General features: G+C 42.1%; 1 protein-coding gene across 12 annotated transcripts in view; it reads left to right on the top strand.

Moving 5' to 3' along the window:
* The window catches only part of RYR3 (ryanodine receptor 3), a 581,512-nt gene that overhangs the window by 557,166 nt on the left and 8,094 nt on the right, over positions 1 to 16,252 (top strand). For all 12 annotated transcript variants that reach the window (XM_073348839.2, XM_073348831.2, XM_073348834.2 and 9 more), the window contains 4 exons: positions 2,551 to 2,611; positions 4,105 to 4,251; positions 7,726 to 7,860; positions 13,519 to 13,675. In XM_073348839.2, coding sequence (XP_073204940.1) covers positions 2,551 to 2,611; positions 4,105 to 4,251; positions 7,726 to 7,860; positions 13,519 to 13,675 — 500 coding nt within the window. The remainder of the gene's footprint in view (positions 1 to 2,550; positions 2,612 to 4,104; positions 4,252 to 7,725; positions 7,861 to 13,518; positions 13,676 to 16,252) is intronic.

Raw genomic sequence — 16,252 nt, 5'->3', positions numbered from 1 at the left:
GCCAATTGCTCAAGTATGAAATATTCCATGTTTCACTTCCAACAAACCACAGGCAACTTTCTGTCAGAAACCTGCCTGGTTTCCTGCCAGCTAGCCTCATGGAATGATGGGGACTCCCACTTCCAGGGTCCACTGCTCCCGGGCACCTCTGCCATGGAAACTGATCTTGGGATAGGCACTTCAGGGCTGCCAGGCTCCCTGCCACAGAATCCTGTCTCTAGCTGGGGCTTGGCTCCTGGCTTCGCAGCAGGGAGCCTGGAAAGCTTGGGGGCTCTCAAGGCTTCCATGCTTCCTGCCACAGAGAGGGGCTCAGGGTGTCTAGGCTCTCTGCTATAGAACTAAAAGCCCTGGCTCCCAAGCTCTGAGGCTCCCAACTCAGCTATGACTTCTGATCAGTCTGATAGGGCTCACAGGGAGCCTAGAAGCCCTGAGAGAGACTGCTGAACCAGGAGCCCCAAAGTTTGGTCTCCCAGGATCAATTCTATTTTTAAGTTTCCAAAATAACATGTTTTGATTATTTCAGAACTAAATTTATTCAGATTTCCCTTCTGCAGGAAATTTTCAGAATTCTGCTTTTCATTGTGAAATGAAACAAATGTTTTCCATAATTTTGGAATTTCCTGCTGAACAGGAATTCCAACTTTCAACCAGCTCTGTCATAGAGGCCAAGTGGGGAAGTGCTGGGCAAAAGGATAGGTGTGCCAGTGATTGTTCCTGTCCATCCTGACAACCACAAAAGGGGGGCATAGAAAGAAGGAAGTGCAGAGAACTGCAAAATAATTGTCATGTCATCCTTCCCTGGTATTGTGAAATTGCTATGAAAATGTCACGTGAGGATGTAAGATTGAAGTAGTTTGGTGCCTTTTCTACAACTCTGAAGTGTCTAAAATTCTTCAGAGTTGAGTACCTCTGTGTTATTATAATACAGGTGATGATCTAATAGCAAAGTAAAAAGAAGGGTGGAAGAATCCTGAGTTCTCTTTGCAGCTCCTGCACTGACTAGATTACACTTCAAAATGACCTTGATAAATTAGAGAATTGGTCTGAAATCAAAAAGATGAGATTCAATAAAGATAAGTGCAAAGTAGTTCATTTAGGAAGGAAAAATCAAATGTACAGTTACAAAATGGAGAATAACTGGCTAGATCAGGGAATGGCAAACTACAGCCCACAGGCCGGATCCGGCCTGTCAGGACTTTCAGTCCAACCTACGGCATTGCCAGCCCTGTGGTGCAGCAGGGCTAAGGTACGCTGCACGCTGCTGCCACCCCGGAGCCTCCTGAGCCCCTTAACCCCCTGCCTTGAGCCCCCTTCTGCACCCCAATGCCCTGCCCTGAGCCCCCTGCTGCTCCCCTCTGTATCCCAATCCCTTGCCCTGAGCCCCTTCCTGCACTCCACACCCCAACCTCCTGCCCCAGCCCTACATCCATGGCCCTGCATACAATTTCCCCATCCAGATGTGGCCCTCGGGCCAAAAAGTTTGCCCACCCTTGGGCTAGATAGTGGTATAGCTGAAAAGGATCTGGCGGTTACAGTGTATCATAAATTGAATATGGGTCAACAGAGTGATGCAATTGTGAAAAAGATTAATATTCTGGAGTGTGTTAACAAGAGTGTCATATTTATTATTGTTGCTGCAGACAATTCCAAACCCTCAACATTTAAGCATCTTGACATGCACTTTAATCTCAATGGGTATGTCTTCACTACACATTTAAGTGGGGCTTACTGTAACCCAGGTTTTAACCTTAACACCCACTACCATTTACACAGAAAAACTTCTGACCTGAGTTTAGAGATGCTTTAAGCCTGCACTAGCAGACCTGACTCAGGGTGTGTGTGTTAGAACCTGGGCTCCACTTTAACTCAGGCAGGAATCCACCCAATTTGTAGTGAGAATGCAAGCTAAATCATTCACGTGTTGATAGTCCTCCAGTGCCCTTCCCACAATTCCCCCGAAAGGACAGACAAGTTCTTCCACAAATGCCACAGTTGACTGGGAAAGAATCTGAGTGTGTCTCAGCACAGAGAACCATGGGATATGCCCCAAGACACACCTGGGTGAGTGCAGAAAGACCAAGGACACAGTATATGGGTATGTCTTTGAAGTGGGGATGTGGGATGCTTACATCTGGGGTAGGCTAACCCAGGTGCCCAGACCTGAGTGCCACTACCCAGTTTAACTGTGCAGTGTAGATACAGCCTATATGTTCAAAGTAGAGCTGTAATACTTTTACTGAAACTCTGAAACTCTTGAGACTATTGGAACTCTGTGGCTAACACTCAATACAGTTTTGAAAATGTAGGGAATGCTCTCTAAAATAGAGAGACCTGCACATCAGTCTTAAAATAATTATCCAGCATGTACCAGTGCTTACAAAAAATAAATACAAATAAACCACCAGAAAGATCCTAGTTACATTTTCTGAAAGAAAAATGTTTAGCCATTATGTGAAGATGTGTTTGTGTTGTTAAGGAAAGGAGTGTAACTGTAGTTATTAACTACTTAACGCTGACATTTATGAGGTTCAAAATATTTGTACTCCATAGGTTAAGCTCTATTGATACAAAGTACCACATCTGGAAGCTTGGAGTTGTTTTCACTGACAATGTAAGTATGTTAGCCTAGAGAAAGACTTTCGTTTATTCTAAATGCAAATATGTATTTTGCACTCAAAGCTATAGTTGGGCACTTTTTTAATAAAGAGAAATAAAGACGTAAATAAAATTGGGTAAGATAAGAAGGCAATTATCTTGAGTATGGTGAAATAAGCATATGTGGGTAACCAAAGAACCTGCAAAAAATAACATATACATTGATAAATTAATAGCTACATACTTATTCAATCAATATAAAAAGTTTGTTCTTTTTCTGTCTTTAACCTTAGCCCAACAACTTTCAGTAAAATTCTCTGTGGGAATATTTGTTTTTGACATCATAGGGCAATATTCAGGAGATACTATAATTGCAATACAAGATTTTGGAAATTAATTATAATGATTGGGTGGTGTTAAAAGGAATAATATTAAGAAGGTTTTTATTGTATTCTGGGGTTTTGATTAATTTTGACTTTGGGGGGTTGTGTAAGTTGCCAGACTGATAGCCTGAAGACCAAAGCCTTCTATCTTCAGAATAGGTACAGCACAGTCAGTGTCTTCAAACACTTGCTCTGTCTTAATCCTGACCTGCAGAGACCACCTGTAGGGGTCAATGGTTAGTTCAGACTCCTTTAGAATCCTTTCTTAACTCCCACAACCATCTCTAAAGGTCCCTAATCACCTTAAAATTCCCTCTTGCAAATGTGGGCTGTATATATCTCCTCCAGGTCTGATCAATACTGCTCAAAGGGTATGTCTACACAGAGCTAAAAGACCCTCAGCACAGCCATGGCTGGTCCAGGTCAGCTGACTTGGGCTTGCGGGCCTTGGGCTGTGGGGATAAAAACGGCTAGAGCCCAAGTTCTGAGACCCTCCATCCACACAGGGTCACAGGGTTTGGGCTCCAGCCTGAGCCTGAACATCTACATAGTGATTTTTAAGCTCCGCAACCCCTGACCTGGGCCAGCCATGGGGTTTTTATCCTTGTGTAGCCATTCCCTAAGAGTCAGCCAGATGAAGTGGCTTATGAGGCACTCCCTCTCCCTAAGGCTTGTATGCTGTGTTTGTAGCTGTCTTAGTCCCTGCAGAAGCATCAGATCTTCAGAAATTCAGAATGCATAGCAAGCTCTCCAGCTCTGTAAAATATTCTCAACCAAAACAAGATAGTGTTAAGAGCCGGGGGAATTCTGATTTTAGTAATTAATCTGTTCTGAGGAATATAATCAAGTGAAAGATTTAAAGTAAATGTCAAAGGCATCATTTCCAAGGTTAAACGGCAAATCTTTTTATCAGAGTAGTGGGGTGTGTTGGAGACAAAGAATAAGACACAGTTCTTCTGCATAAAAATATGGAGATGCTAAATCCATATTAATTTACGATTGGAAAGCTCAAACCATTAGATCACTGCCTACAGTTCAGAGTTTCATTTTGTGTGTGTGATGTACACTATCCAGTAAAACACATTAGTAACTGTTAATATTCTCTAACATTTCACATTTTCTGTAGTCCTTCTTGTACTTAGCTTGGTACACAACTATGTCTATCCTTGGCCATTACAACAACTTCTTCTTTGCTGCTCACTTGCTGGATATTGCTATGGGTTTCAAGACTCTACGAACCATTCTGTCTTCTGTAACTCACAATGGCAAACAGGTGAGTGCCGTATATGTAGTCTGAAAATGAACACCATTCATAACTATACTGAACAAAAATGGTAGTCCTATAATATACCTTGGAAACCAATGCGACTCTTTTCTATTAGATAATATTACATATTTTTAACAGATATTTTTCATAATATAAGTGTCACAGCCTCCTAGTTTCAAGAGTTATGATTCAGCTGCTTCTTAAAATCTCATTCTCAGAAACATGGTGTAAATGTTTGTCAGGCTGGACACATTATTTCTTTGTTTAATACAAATGATTTGACATTTTAAGGTTGCAAAGCAGCAAAAAATAATGTTGATATGGTTTTAGTTACCTTTTATTTACCAGCACTATCTTAAAAAAAGATTTTATTTTGTTGGGAATTGGTCCTTTTATGTGGACCTTAATGACCTACACTATTTAGAAATGCCAAAAGTTTTAAGAAGGCAGTTGAAGGTTTTGAAAAAAGAACTCCTGCACACAGTAGTTTCTATTCAGAATTTCTTTACATTGATGGTGTGGCTATTGGAATGTGCTTTCATTTAGATGGTAAGTATTTGGGGCAAGGAATATGCCTTACTGTGTCTTCTGCAAAATACCTGCACACTTTTAGTCCTAAATATAGAATTTATTATAATCCTATACCCACGGGACTGTAAATGCTAAAAATTTCCAGCGTACAATACATAGCCATCTGGACATTGGAAAAGAGGGAGGAAAGGAACAGCCATTCCTAAATGCATTTAGAAATACAACCATTCTGCAATTTGGAATCTCTACACAAATGTGGCCTGCTGGATTCAGATGTATACAAATCTGATTCCAAAATCAATTTGGATACCTTATAATAACACAGCTCCTTCTTTGTCATCTGACCTGCTTCCTAGCCATCATCTCAACATAAGCACAGGTAATTTATCAACTCACCATCTCCCTCCTATCTGTCTTTTCCCAGACTAAGAGTGCTCTTCACATACTCCCACTAAGGTGCCTCCCACTGCAACCCCTGAAAAATTCCTTCCTGTATATACCCTTCCATTATCTGGTTTCAACCCTAGCTCCAGACATGCACACCACAGTCCCTCCTGCCATCCCTTCTCAAACGCCGTAAAATGTATCCCAGGCCGTCCCCACCTTTGCATGTCTGGGATTTGCTTTCAGTATCTAGTAGAAACTAACACACATGACAAGGGATACTCCTCCAGTAGCGGGGGGTGGGAGGCGGCAGTGTTACCTCTGTCAAACAGAAAGTGATTCTTTAAGTAGGGAAGGAAGGCTTTGAATGAGGTAACTTTCATACTGAATGTTTATCCTCTGTCTAATATACCCTAACAACAACCCCTTACCTATCAGCTTTCTTTTTTAGGGGAATAACAGTGCCCTGAGATTCCCAACTTCCTTGTAATCTTTCTATCTTCCATGAAGTCCATACATGGGCCTGATCAGTTCTTTCAGCAGAGGACATCTAGATGCAGCCCCTTCCTTTATCAGGAAAAGGAAATTGCTAGAGCATGACACCCAGTACTCTCCACAAGAAGCTTATCATTCCTGCTTCCTTCCTACTTCTGACTCAAAAATGAGACCTTAACTCTGGTCCGCCCTCCCCTACGTAGCTCTGATAGTCTGGCTACACCTAGTGTGTTACCTATTAATATTTTAATTCAGTGATTGATATATTTTCTCAGATTTCTATTAAGATGATATTTCTCAGAAACTCTGAGACGGTGTGTGCTGATGAAACAGCTTCAATTCTAGGTCGCAACTTTCAATAAACCTACCATGACTACCCTCCCTGACAAGCAAGTATTAGCACTGCTAAGATCATCACTGTTGGTTTCAGCACAGACATGAACAGAGTTTTAAATAGAGTCATACATTTTAGAAATATGCCCAATGATCTGCATAAATTGCTCACTTAAAAAGCAACTAAAATGCTTGATTTTTTTCCCTCATTTTAAATAGTAATATCAGTTCTACAGTGCTTTTTAAATATATATAAAAATCTTCCAAAACCACTCTTATAAAACCACAACTCCAACGCCAATGAGTAGGGCCCTACCAAATTCATGGTCCACTTTGATCAATTTCATGACCGTAGGATTTAAAAAATCGTAAATGTCATGATTTCAGCCATTTAAATCTGAAATTTCATAGTGGTGTAATTGTAGGGGTCCTGACCCAAAAAGGAGTTGTGGGGGGGGGGTCCACAAGGTTATTGTAGGGGTGGTTGCAGAACTGCCACGCTTACTTCTGTGCTGCTGCTGGCGGCAGGGCGCTGTCTTCAGAGCTGGGCAGCTGGGAGGTGGCAGCTGCTGGCCCGGAGCCCAGCTCTGAAGGCAAAGGCAATGCAGAAGTAGGGACAGCATGGTAACGTATCGTCACCCTTACTTCTGCACTGCTGCTGGCAGGGCACTACCTTCAGAGCTGGATGCCCGATGAACAGCCACTGCTCTCTGGCCATCTAGAAGGCAGCGCAGAAGTAAGGGTGGCAATATCGTGACACCCCCCCCAGAAAAAATAACCTTGCAACCCCCCTGCCTGCAACTCCCTTTTGGGTCAGGATCCCAATTTGAGAAATGCTGGTCTTCCCTGTCAAATCTATATAGTATAGGGTAAAAGCACACAAAAGACCAGATTTCATGGGGAGAGACAAGTTTTCACGGTCCGTGACGTGTTTTTCATGGCCGTGAATTTCGTAGGGCCCTACCAATGAGTAATATATTAGTGGTTCTTTATGTGCTGAATTTTCTTGCTCAAAAAGGATTTGATTTGCTTAAGAGTAAGAATTTTAAACCTGAAATGCTGCTGTTTTCGACAGCTCAGTAATGAAAGAAAGAAACTTACCTATTGTATCTCTTTGTCTCATTGGAATTTTAGAGCAGATGGCATCAATAACACAGCTTATTAGACAGAATATTGGCAGCAATAATCTGTACTAAAATAGCAAGCAGTTCAAATAAGCCCATATCAGTTAATTCAATAAAGTACATTTCACACAGTTTGATATGTTCGCTGCATGTCCAGTTTCACAAATCAGCTGGCATTTCACCACTCTCCCAAATACTGAATGTACCACATTACTGATATGAAGTTGTTGTTAAGGATATATTTCAGAAAAATAACCATATAACAATGTGTTTCCTAAAACCACTCTGCTGCTATTTTATCCACCAAAAAAGGCATCAAAGTATAAATTTAAGATGTATTTCACCCCATTATAGAATCTTGTGCCTCAGAAACTCTATGTTGATCCAGACAACGGAGAGAGAGTCCATGGATAACAAAGCCATCATCTTTCATTCTTTTGAAAAAGAAACAGCATAGCACTGTCAAGTTTCGATACTTTTGGGAACACAAAAGATCTCCTGACTGACTAGTTCATCAGTAGTGCCCGAAAGAGATTGGAATCAATCATGCCCTTCCGTTTTGACTGAAACTCACGTTTCTTTCTTTCATTTCATTTATTTTGTTTGCGTATAGCTTGTACTGACTGTAGGATTGTTGGCTGTAGTAGTCTACCTTTACACTGTTGTGGCATTCAACTTCTTCCGCAAGTTTTACAACAAAAGCGAAGATGAAGATGAGCCAGACATGAAATGTGATGACATGATGACAGTAAGTAAAATATCACTAGCACTTTTAAAACAGAAATGTCACCCTAGTTTTTAAACCTGATACTCAACATATCCCAAAAGCACTAGATGAAATTGAGGAGGAAAGGTTTTTCTATCATTAAGAACTTGGCACTTTGGGTCTGTTCAAGCTGCTTTGAGCCACTCTTAACAGTGCAAAGAATCTGGAAATTCACTCAGCATCCTCTGATGGTGTAAGGTCAAAATAGTAGATATATGCATGGTATAGAAGGCATGAATGGGGTATCCTGACACTATGGAACTTGCTGCTGAAATTAACATCTGTGAACAGGTATATCTTAGAGTATCTGTGAAGCTGATTTTATCTGTGCTGAAGTGAAAAGAGATTCAATTAAGAAAAATCTACTCCATAAGTAGCAGTAAACTTAAATTTCCAGTCCAATGAAATATAGTTCTAGTTTCTTTAGACCCTAGCCAGTCCAGAAGGGGAGAAGAAAGAGAGCAATTGCATGAGGCTGAGAAGACTTTACTGTGAGTGATAAACAGCTAATACTCCAAGGCCCCTTCTCCTCTCCAACCCCAAAATATAAAAATTATTCATAGGAAATGCAAAAGTATCCCAGAAATATTTACTCTGGGGTGAAGTGCCTGTTGGCACTCTAATCTTCTTATTGTACAAAGAAACACCACAAAAGAACACAATAAAATTTTAATTTTGTAATTCGAATGGCACAGGCTGAAATGAGAAGTGCTGGTCACAAAAGACCCAAAACCCGAAGTGCAGTATATACTGCATGCATGTATTTTTTCTTCTCCTGACCTCTGTATAAAGTATTTAATGCAAGTCAGATAACTGAATAATGGAAAGAATGAACTCCGTCCCATCCAATATTGTTTTAATTGGTCCCTTTGTGGACTGAATACAAAGGTCTGACCTGAAATAAAACTCACAAGATTCAAAAGTACATGAGCAGTTAGAATAATTAAAATATTTAGCAACATATTTTACATATTAAACAGTTCTGCCAAATGAACTAAAATGATTCTAAGTTAATATTTTTATCTATGGTTATAGCAGTATCTCCCCTCAGTAGTAAAAATGCATTAAAAGTCCATTCATAGTTCTATATTGTGTTTTGTTCTGCAAGATCAGATTTATCACATTATTTACTTTCATTAAAGCATGTTTCATGTAGAACTAATATTGCTGCCTGCTGTGACTAAAGAACATAGCTAGGGCTTTTCAAATATATTTTTGACATATATTGCGTGGCTGAAGATAGTTAAAGGGTAATATAACTGTTTTATAGGAGAGAGTTCCCAGAAAGTCCCCTGGAATTAGACTATATACGTGCTTATTTTTATATGCCTAAATTATACTTTAAGCATCTAAATGTGTAATTTGATAATTGGGCCCACAGTGAACATTTTGGTAAAGTGTGAACTTCTGCAGCTAGGACCAAATCCTGCAAGCTTTACTCAGGCAAATCTCCCATGGAAGTCAGAATTAGGGCCAGAGGTTGTACAGAATATATAAAAATATATATATTAAAACTGGCTTCTGGGTGCTGAAAATATCCAAGACTCGAGAGATTATCTGAACACAGTGTTTTGCAAACATTTCATACTCTGCTTTTTGCTCACAGTCCACCTCCTTTACTTTAATTGGGATTCTTGCTAAAATTTTCTAGATCCAATTAAAAGATAAAGCATACAGATAACAACAGTGTACCCTAACTGCTCAGAACACTTTTAGAAGGATTTTGAATTATTATTCATACAGTTGATAGAATACAACAAGTTTCATCTTCTAACATGAGGAAAAAGGCTGTAGACAAAATGGATCTAAAGAATAATGCATTGAAAACAGTCTTGTTTGTGGAACACTGATTTGGAAAAAAATGAATGTGCCTAACTGACTCTGATTCCATTCCAGTCATTTTATTTTAGTGTGAACCTTCCCTAAATACGAAGTTTGAATGTAAATATCACGGTGTATTGTAACATCATTCTCCATGTATTATTCTTTGTACAACTTGGTCTCAGACTTTATGGAAATACAGAACATAAGTAATACGCAGAGTTTATGCAGAAGACAAAATATATTCTTCAAGTGTACGTCAGTGTGACTACCCACTGTAGGTGCACATGCAACCAAGGTTGGAATCTTCTGCATAGCCATGTCAAGTGCTTCCTCATGCTCCCACATGAGGGCACAGACAGCAGAGTGGCCTCTGCCCTCCCTCAGTTTCCTCTTACCACCCATGGCAGAGAGACAGAACCTGGACTGTGTCTGATTGGCTCAGCCTTTTGGATAAGATTCCAAACCTTGGTGAAGAAATATTTTTCATTCCTAGTTTTATTTCTATATTATCTTTTTAGCTGTATGATTAAAAAAACAGCCACAAGAGAAGAGAGACAGGAGAATGCCCTGTACAGCAAGACAAAGTAGCACGGCTGTTAAAATGGCAGATTCTAAACCTTGAGGATTTAAACCCTGCTCTTTGTGGAATGTTCCTGATAGGCAGACATAGCAGGGTGTCTCTTCTGCCTCGTGGAAGCTCAAATCCCCAATAAATGCTCCATCTGCTGTTCCTTCTCCTCCCACACTTGGAAATCAAGGGACTTGAGGCTCAAACCGCACCTATTGGAGCAATCCATAAAGGTAGCTTCAGATCCAAGGGAAGAAACAGTGTCCCATCTGGAATCAAGATGGCTCTTTTCTGCAAGTGCTCCAGCAACCAGGCATACCTCTGGTGACAGAGACAAGAAGAGAACAAAGAAAGCAGCCAAATCAACACCAGCATCAGGTGTCCCAGCACCAGTGGGTACCTCCTTGTTGCTGACCTCTTCACCATCAGCACTGGGACAGAGAGGAGCAGAACACTCTGCATCCAAAATGTAGTGCTGCTTGAGCACAGCTCCAAGCAGACATCATGTTCACCCCAGAAGGAGGACTGTTTTCTGGACAGAGAGCCCTCCCAAGGGAAGCTGGAATGACATCTTGGGGGATATCCTAACAGCACTCATTACTGGGGTTCCCTAAAACACTGGCAGTGGATAGGCCTTGCACAACCAGGACAATATCCATACGAGATGCCACCATGGCTCTATTGGCCGTATTGGGGCCCACCATCTTATCTGTCCTGCAGTCACAGCCTATCACTCCTCCACAAGAAGGGGGATATATTGGTCTCCATCAGCATCAATAGCGAAAGTCCCTCTCACTAGAAACAAAAGAGCAGCACGGAAAACCAACAGAGCAGGCCAGGGAGTCACTTCTGCTTCCCTCTCCACCCAAGTAATCATCCTCCTCTCCTGAGAAGGCTATAACCCTGGTGCTGACACCGACGGTGGATGACTTTTGGACACTCCAAGAACTCTTATCCAAGGTATACACAATTCTAGACATCAAAACAACCATAATCCAAGAGAATACCCATGAACTATTTGACATCTTAAGTTCCATGGCACCCACAAGAATTGACTTACCTATCAACAAGGGCTTGAGGGACCCTGTGAAGGGTCTCTGGCACACCTCGACCTTGTTCACTCCAACCTCAAAGCAGGTAAAGAAGTGGTACCAAATACCACCCAAGGGTTCAAGCAGTTCTGCGCATACCCTACACCAGAGTCACTCACATCAGTCATACAAGACAAAACAGGTTCCATCAAAGAAATGCCAGAGGACAAGGATCTGAAAAAACTTGACTCTTTTCAGCAGGAATGCATGCACTTCAGCCTCTGTGGAGTTCCACATCATGACTAATACATGATAATTGCATGCTTCTTCATGATGCTGTGGACCTGCCTTACATTATTAGGCCATATGCCCTATATCCATGTATGACACCATTTGATAGACTTCACGCAAGGCCTCTACAGCTTTGGCTTAGGTCAGTCTATTCCCCAGTGAAGCATCAAGGGAGCAAACAGTTATCATTCCCTCTTGCATCCTCCGGGAACTGTCATGGTGGCTACACCCCAACCTCAAGAAAGGAGTAGCATTCAAGATCCTGTTGCCATCTGGAATGATAGTCATGGACCCTTCTGGAACAGGTTGGGGTGCGCACTTTGACTATCTACAGATACAAGGGACATGGTCCCCAGAAGCCATGAGGCTACACATAGGTGTTTTAGACCTTCAGGCCATCAGACTGGCATATATGACGTTACTTCTGGTTCTGTGGCACATAATAGTACAGGTGCTTATAGACAATACAAAGAGGTGCTTGTTCATCCCCCTATGCAGGGAGACAATCAAACTGTGGAACTGGTGCTGCACCTTGATAGCCCTGCACCTTGATAGCCCTGCACCTGCTGGGAACCAGAAACAGCTAGGCAGATTTCCTGAGCAGGCAATCTGTCTTCAACCAGGCGTGGCCACTGCTGGGGTCCATCACCAAAGGGACATTTCTCTAGTAGGAGGAAATCCAGTAATAGACCTGTTTGCCCCTAGAGACAATGCAAAGTGCCTCAACTTTTGTGCCTGGGGTCCCTACTGCAGTGGAATGAAGAATTGCTATACCCTTTTCTACCAGTCCCACTACTCCCACAACATGATCACCAAAGCCAGAGAAACTCCAACATGGAATCTCAGCGCCTTCATCCTGAAGCTGATGAAGCTCCCATTTGAGCCCCTCCCAAGACTGCTTCATTCACCACCTGATCCTTAAAATGTGTTTTACTCATGGCCATCATCTCAGCCAGAAGAGTGAGCAAGCTCAGGCCCTCACGGTGGAACCCTTGTATACCTCATTTGCAAGGACAAAGTTATTCTGAAACCGGTAGGAAGTTCATCCTCAAAGTAGTGTTTTGAATTAAACCAAATGATCAATTTATCTGTGTTCTTCCCTAAGCCACATTCCATGCCTGGGGAAAAAGAAACTGCACACTCTGTACATATCCTGTGCTCTGCATTACTACATCAACAGGACTAAATCTTTCAAACTGTCCCCCTGCCTGTTCATGATGATAGCTGGCCACTCTACAGGCTATGCTATTTCATTTCAAAGGCTGTCTAAGTGGATACTATCAAGGATCACTTGATGAGGCTGAAACAGCATCCCCTTCTTGTTCCCAAAATATGCCAACAGCCAGAATCTGCAAGGCTGCTATTTGATGCAATCTGCTTATGTTTCTAAGCACTATGCACTGGACTTGGCTGTTACATACAATGCTAGATTAGGGAAAGCAGTATTCTAATCTCTGTTTGACTGACACAACTGGTACACCTCACTGTCACCATCCTGAAGAGGCTACTGCTTGCCAGTCTCCTACAGTGGGATCCACTGTGAAACATGCTCGAAGAAGACGGAACAGTTACTCTACAGTAACTGTTGTTCTTCAAGATGTTGTAATCTGTGTGGATCCCATAACGTACCCTCCATCCCTACTTTCAGAGTCCCCAGCTAACATGGGCTCAATTTGCCAGGGAACTGAGGGAGAGTCAAGACCATTCTGCCCTTTATGCCCTGGCATGGGAGCACAAGGAGGCACAGTGACCCCAATGGACACTGCTGTGCAAAAGATTCTGAGCTCACACATATGAGCGTGTACGGCTATCTACAACATTTCAAAGAACCACAGTTACCAAAGGGTAAATAACCATTCTTTATTCAATGCCAGCCATTTTAAATACTTCTGTTTTTTGACCGATGTAACTTTCCCTTCTTTCTAGTGTTACCTGTTCCACATGTATGTGGGTGTGAGAGCTGGTGGTGGCATTGGGGATGAAATTGAAGACCCTGCTGGGGACCCTTATGAAATGTATCGAATTGTCTTTGACATTACATTTTTCTTCTTCGTCATTGTCATCCTACTGGCTATCATTCAAGGTATTTCCACTTACAATAGTAAGAAGCCTTGGAGTCTAGTGAGCCTGTTTACTTCTGCAGTGCATGTCAACCACTCATTGAATAAGATGGTTTAAGCAATATTGCTACATTCTCCATAGCAATTCATAAAACAATTAATTCTGGAAGTAGTAATTGTATAATTTACCCATAAAATATATACATTGTCCCAAGCACCAGACAAGACACCAGGAATGTGGTTTAACTAGACTGCAACTTCAAGTAACACATCTGGGTACGGTACAGCAGTAACTTATCCAGTGCAGGTCATCCTTGCTTCCATAACCTGTGCTACTTTGAGGGGATGCTCTCAAGTCCCCCAGCTTTCTGTTAACCTCGTCACAGAACCATTGCTGGGATACCACTGTTTTCCCTTTTGTACAAGGGCTAGGGGGGTGAGAAAGAAGGGGCTGTCTCCTCATTGTACCAAACATTAGGATCCCAACCCCTTTCCCTGCCTTTTTAGGAGATGCCTTTTCCTAATCTGCTTCTAATTCTGGTTTATCAGGGAACCAGATCTCCAATTGAGCCATTAACTGCACTTGACACTTGCTACTGTGACCTCCTGAATTTTAAAACCTAACCTACACACCTGATCCCTGGGCTGCTGAAAGGTGAAAAGGCCCAATCTGACAGGAAAATTCCTTCTGTGCCCAAAATTGGGACTGGCATTATGCCCACCGTAAACACACCATAAAATGGTAGGGAAGAAGATTTTGCTCAGGGCACAGAATGGCACCTCAGGTAGGGGAAAGAGTTAATAAGCCATCCATTGAACTAACAGGCTTACACTGAACCCAAGAAACCCTGCTCCTCAACCTGATGAGGATGGGGTAAAAAAAAGGTGGGTGGGGGGGAAGTTTGGAGAAAAATCCTTAAAGAAATCAAGGCTTTTCTTTCACCTATTGGCCTAGCAAAGCCTTCCACCTGCACCCTAAGTATATGTATATATCACAGTTCTGGGCTTCAGAGTAGCAGCCGTGTTAGTCTGTATCCACAAAAAGAACAGGAGCACTTGTGGGACCTTAGAGACTAATAAATTTATTAGAGCATAAATTTTCGTGGGCTACAGCCCACTTCATCAGATGCATAGAATGGACTAATGCACGCCCTGTCCCTCATGGTCTGCTCAAGAAATGCCCTCTCTGGTCTCAGGCCTCTAGTCTTCACTGCTCTCTTGGCAGAGACCTGCCTCACCTGACAAGGGGTGTAGGCTTGTTGCCCCCTTTCACAGAGTCAATCCCAGCAAAGAGTCCGGCTTATGCACTTGGTTTTCACACCCAAGGGCTACCGCTAGTGTATGCTGGCTTGTTGCGAGATTGTTTACTATACGAATAGTTGCAGTTTGAAATTATTAGGGGTAATGGCATACTCACTCTCCATGCACTAAGGATGCTGGTCGGGTACCCTAGGTATGACAAACACAGATCTACCGTGAGACTATTCTACTTAATATTATGAATGTTATCTGTATGTTTGAGCCAGTCCTTGAAAGCATGAAACCTTCAAAATGCTGAGATGGGCCAGACAATAGGGTCCCATAGAATATTCATAGACTTTTACGTTTTATACGCATTTGTGTGTTCCTGGCTCATTGGGTGGATTCTCTATGGAATCTAGAATTACTCGGGGGTGAGGAATGCAAAATCCCAAGACTGGTTGTGCAGAAGCCCAGCCTTTGAAACTTTACCTGAGGAAGAAAGGGGCAGCAACTGGTTTTACCTGTTTCAGGAGGCCTGCGATTTGTTTGCGTATAAAGGCTGAGTTTGAACTTACTGATGGAGGGGTCCTTGGGCTACAAAATGCCCCGATCTGACACTCAAGAGAGGCAAACTCTTAGAGAAGGGTTTGAAAGACTTTGGTACCTGTCAATCAGGGACTCTCACAAGAACTGATTTGGGGGCCAGAGCGGGCGTGCTGGTAAGCTTAAATATGCCTTTAGGTCCCTCTGTTGTTCTCTCTATAAGACTTTTATCCTAAAATAAATGTACTCTGCTTTAAAAGAGCTGTTTGGTTACTTGTAATCGCTGGCCTACATTGTTCATAGCCTTTGAGAAAAAGCAAAGCGAAGCACAGGGGCTGGACTTTTATGTCAGTCCTACCAGTGCGTTACAGGGAGTTGGAAGGCCGGACCCCTGGTCAGGAGAGGAGACAAAGTCCCTGCCCAGAGATAAGTGAGGGCATTCCTTGAGCAGCTTACCACACAACTGTGACAATATAAAGGTTTACATTTCAATTACGAAGCCCTCCAGCAAGTGCAGTGCAAATAATGTTATATCCAAGGGGTCGGCAACCTTTAAGAAGTGCTGTGCTGAGTCTTCATTTATTCACTGTAATTTAAGGTTTTGCGTTCCAGTAATACATGTTAACGTTTTTAGAAGGTCTTTTTCTATAAATCTATAATATCTAACTAAACTATTGTTGTATGTAAAGTAAATAAGGTTTTTTAAATGTTTAAGAAGCTTCATTTAAAATTAAATTAAAATGCAGAGCCCCCTGCCCTGGTAGCCAGGACCCGGGCAGTGTGAGCGCCACTGAAAATCAGCTCGTGTGCCGCCT

This window comes from Lepidochelys kempii, chromosome 6 (assembly GCF_965140285.1).
Source record: "Lepidochelys kempii isolate rLepKem1 chromosome 6, rLepKem1.hap1, whole genome shotgun sequence".
NCBI lineage: Eukaryota > Metazoa > Chordata > Testudines > Cheloniidae > Lepidochelys > Lepidochelys kempii.
The sequence above is the reverse complement of the archived record's forward strand: the minus strand, read 5'-3'. Positions and strand labels throughout refer to the sequence as shown.